At 25.5% G+C, this 4,851-nt stretch overlaps 1 protein-coding gene across 1 annotated transcript; it reads right to left on the bottom strand.

Annotated features, from left to right (window-relative positions):
• Positions 1-274: 274 nt before the first annotated feature.
• On the bottom strand, positions 275-3,763 carry ATEG_10405 (uncharacterized protein; the record flags this gene model as incomplete). Its single annotated transcript, XM_001218752.1, has 20 exons — positions 275-300; positions 374-399; positions 493-499; positions 789-805; positions 933-941; positions 1,044-1,060; positions 1,440-1,463; positions 1,763-1,798; positions 1,965-1,981; positions 2,210-2,221; positions 2,355-2,373; positions 2,612-2,617; positions 2,726-2,761; positions 2,805-2,826; positions 3,142-3,198; positions 3,401-3,421; positions 3,483-3,495; positions 3,624-3,626; positions 3,715-3,717; positions 3,757-3,763. The coding sequence occupies 20 exons, from the start codon at positions 3,761-3,763 to the stop codon at positions 275-277; spliced, it is 378 nt and encodes a 125-aa protein (XP_001218753.1).
• Between the last annotated feature and the right edge of the window lie 1,088 nt (positions 3,764-4,851).

The raw sequence follows: 4,851 nt of genomic DNA, 5'->3' as shown, positions 1-4,851 counted from the left end.
TTAAGTCATTTTTTGAAACGAAACGTCGCTGCAATAAAAATCCTGTTTTATTCTATTTAATATATTATACTTCATAAGTGCTTTACATTATAATCTATGGCCTTTAGTATTAAGATTTAATACAGATTTGGTTATAAAACATTCTAAATATAATAAAAAATCGCTAATACCAACTTTCTTCATGCATTAGATCAGTAAAATAATTCATAAGATATATATATAGACACCGACATAAATAAAATTTTTAAAAAAAAGGAAACATTTAGAGCAAAAATTATAGACTATCTATCCAGATTGTAACTATTAGAATATTCCTATAGTAATATCTTTTGCTTATTTAGATTCTAAAAGCTAATAGTAAAACATATATTACTTATGTCTCTGTAGAGTTCTATATAACTATATAGAATTTTTTCAGATTATTCTAATATTCATAATCCCTTTTTAGGTTCCATTAGCAGCTCCAGGAAATAAATAAAATTTTAAACTTACTTTATATCTACTAATTTAATAAACCATAGTTTTTATATAATAGCTTTATTAAAATATATTTAAAATAGATTTATACTAAGTTAAAAATAGCTAAAATTTTTATAAAAGCCTTGAGTATCTTAATATATCGTATTATTATACTATTAATAGACATATGTAATAAATTAAAGTTACTATAGTGGTTATAAAATACCATTCTCTTCCAAATGAATTTTAGACTAAGTTAGCGATTATTAAAAAATTTTCTTATCAAATATTAACAGTATATTAAACTAATTTCTATTGTAATTATTTACTAGCATATTGAAGTTCACTATAATATTGTTATAATTATATCTTTATAAAAACAGCAGTTTTAGTAGATGAATTTTACAATAAGTTATATCAATTTAGTACCCTATTTTAATATATAATAAATAATTCTATGTATGTTATCATACTTTAAATCTCTAAATTTAAAACAGTTCTAATATATAGATTGTATGTATTATATTATTCAATTAATATACTAAATAATAAAGTTATCAGATAATTATAAGTAGATTTAATACTTTAGAATAATGTTATCCTATAAGCTTTTTTATTTTCTAATTATATACTATATAATTTTAACTGCTATATCTTTATTTAGCTAACATTATATATATAAAGCTGTGTACGGAAAGATTTTTATAAATTTTGGCTTCTAGGAAAGAAAACTACCCTGAATATAAATTTTCATTAAACTAGCTTCTTGAAAAATACAATTCCTTATATTCTAAAGTCGTTATAATTAATAACGCGCTAGTATTTAAACCTATATTTTAAGTTTATAGATGGCGCTAGATTTACGGAGAGAAATTTTTTAATTTAAGTAGAAAAATTTAAAAAATAATTTAATTTCCTAATTATCTAGCCTCTTTATGCGACGCTTTAATAGATCGATTTATTATTATAGTAATACTTACGTGGCTCTCTACATGGAAATAAACCTTTTTAAACATAATTTATAGTCTTGTAATCTTAGGCATAAATAGATTCGCTGCCTAGCGAATGGCTATCGCTATCTCCAGAGAGAATCTTTACCGCACAAGCTAAGATTTTAGGACAAATAAAGATTATTTATCCTTTAAAAAGGTATAGAGGCAACCTTTATATCTTCAAAAAGTTAGATCTCGAAGCTATAGAGCTTTGCCTAAATATATAATAACCTATTGAACGTATTCGAAGTCTAAAAAAGACTTCGATGACGTTGAGAGTTATTACTAGCAGTTGGCCCAATACAAATTACTTTATATATTTTAAAGAGCGGCCTCAGCCCTACTATCTAGATTCTATTATTACAATAATATTCTTATTCAATTATTATTTTAGTTTAAGCAGAAAACAGGATATATATCATAGCTGTCTTTAGCAAGCAACTCTACCCCGTCTTCCGGGGCCTTCGGGGGGTTTATAACATCTGCTTTATCTTAGCACAACCAAATATTTACCTTGATATGTTTGAAACCTATAGCTGTTTTACTTTATCTAAGTTAATTTTAATTTTAATGCTATTCTATATAAGAGCTTAAGTCTTTTATTAATAACGTTCTATATTAGATGCTTTCTTCGGATATAATGTATAAAGCGTCTAGCCAGTAAACCTAGTATATTTGATAGGATTATTTATCTTGCGTTCTTTAGCTGGGTAAAAATTAACCTTTTATAATAACTAACATTAGTACTACTTATTTACTAGCTATTAGGCCTAAAATAAAGTGAGTTATTAAAATTATATATATCTATTATACCTCTTAGTACTACAAAATAAAAATTAATGTAAATTACTCTGATTATTATACAATTTTTATATTTTGCTTATTGGTAATTATAGCATTGACTATTGTGTATTTTTATAATCTATATTATTTAATATAGTTTCCTAACTAATTCTCTTTAAAGTGAATACATATTGCATCGCATATAGTAAGAATACTGGCTTTATGCAACGGTTGGGGAGGCGCTTTAGAGTGATTGATTTGAGCAGAATTTTTGATGGTGTCTAAAACTCGGAAGGGGTAGCAATTGTTCAGGTATCAAGCTCGCGTGTAAAATACTTTAGTAGAAACAGTTTAAATTTGGACCTCGATACCCTTACGTTAAACTGTATACTATGATAGTTTTTTGTCTACTTTCCCATGATTATTGGTCTTAGGATGGATTCGGTTTTGAACTAAAAAAGACTATATGGTTAATTAAATATTGGACTTACTGCTACTTGTTTTAGACTAAAGTAAATATCTTGACACTGTTTATAAATGAAGTGTAGATTTTACATCTAAGAAATAGACCTGGTAGAATATACCTGAATAACTGGCATTGGTGTATATATATTAAAAGGCAATATTTTTACGGAGAATTCAAAAGCTATAAATAATCACTTTTCTATGTTGCTGACCATAGAATGGTTTCTAGTTTATCTATACTCCCTTCATATGAAAATAGCTGACAACTATTAAACAGGGGTTCAATGGCTACCAGTCTATAGGTCTATAAATTCCTATATTTCCTAACCTAGCTATATATTCCGCTTTTTCAAGCAATGAAAAATTCTTTAATATTATTATTAGCAGTGTTCTCGGTATTAGATATATTATTGTTGTTCTATAACAGGATTATTTGGCTTACATAACGAAATAAGAGCTAATATATTTCCCGGTCGAGCGGGCTACCGCTTCAAAAATCCTGCTTACAGGCCAAATACTAGAGCCTTTATTAACCAAGCAATTGTATTTCTATCTAAAAATTAATTACTAGATAGATTAGGATATCTAACTCTAGTATATCCCTGAATATAATAATTAGAACACTATATGGGAGCTTATACGCGTAATTCTACTGCAGAAAGTATAGAATTTATAAAAAGTGTATTTTAAGTTTTACTAACCTTATCCTCGCGCTAGAATCGCTTTAAATTTTTCTAAATAGATAGCCCCTCTATAAAAGCTAGCTGTCTATTAGGTGCTTACGCTTTTAACTTTTCTATTTATTATTAATATAATAGTTACGTAGTTCTCCACGCGTAAAAATAAGCTTATTTAAAGCTATTTTATAATCTTTAATAATTTTATTTAATTATATTTCTAGTAGTAGTAAAGAGCTGTACAAACGTTCTTTAAATAGTTTTTTTTATAGTAGATATCTATTTTTCTAACTATTTAATAGTATAGAGTGTTTTCGGCGCTAAATTAGTTAACTAACTATCTAGTGGTGTAGGAGTCTTTAGTTAAATTTCTAACTAACTAAGCATCCTATCTAGATTGAATAGAACTAGGCCTTTATCTATAAAATTATTCCTAATAGTTTCTAGTTAAAAAGCGCTTCTGCAGGCAGCTAGAAAAGCCTTTAAAAGATCGAATTTATTAACAAACTCGACTCTTAAACGCGTTTTTTATTTTTTAGTCTATTAATATTTTATATATCTTTTTTAAAGGCGTAAAACAGCAAATATTTAGAAATTAAAGCTTATAAGAAGAATAAGCAGATATATAGGTAGGAATTATGTTATTTTCGCTATAGAGCTAATTAAATTACATTAAAATATAAGATAGCTATTATAGTCGTTAAAAATTAGAAGATAATATTTTTTAGTTATATAACTAGAAGTAATATAAATAAAAATATTTTTAGCTAGTGAAAGCTTATTTTATTAGTAGTCTATCTATTAGAATTAACTTTAATTCTACTATTATGTAAAAACTCTATATTTCTATGTTAGTTTTTTATATAGATCTTTTCTTTAAAAATAATATATAGAGGAAGTATCTAGCTAGTAGAATTGATATATTTAATTAAAATAATTTATTTTTAATTATCTGGCTATACCATAGAGGCTTTACTATAGTAATTATTCTTAATAATTATTAAAGCAGTAGTTTCTATACCTATAGCAAAACTAGTTTTATTAAAATTATAGATATTCTCTAGTATAATTAATTCTATATTATATTATAATAATTTATACGCGGTTAAACTACTTTCTAATTATTTTAGAGTCTTTGTACTTTGCTTATCGGTAATTATAGTATTAACTACAGCAAGTTCTAATTCTATTATATTATTTAATAAAAATAGAGATTTAGTTCTTACCGACTAATTAAATAGATATTATACCGCGCGCAGCAAGAAAAATATTAGCTATTTGTTAAATATAGGAAGGTCGAGAAAGCGCTATATATTAATTTAGTAAAAAAATCTATATAAGTAATTTCTTTCTATTTTTTATTATTTTATAGTTGCTAGCGCGTGTTTCTCCGCGTAAAGTAATTTTTATTAAAGCATTATTAAAGAATTATATAAAAAATATTATAGACCCCGGGCTTCGCGAATATTATAGAT

The sequence above is a fragment of the Aspergillus terreus genome, genomic scaffold (assembly GCF_000149615.1).
Source record: "Aspergillus terreus NIH2624 scaffold_18 genomic scaffold, whole genome shotgun sequence".
NCBI lineage: Eukaryota > Fungi > Ascomycota > Eurotiomycetes > Eurotiales > Aspergillaceae > Aspergillus > Aspergillus terreus.
This window is presented reverse-complemented; position numbering and strand designations above follow the sequence as displayed.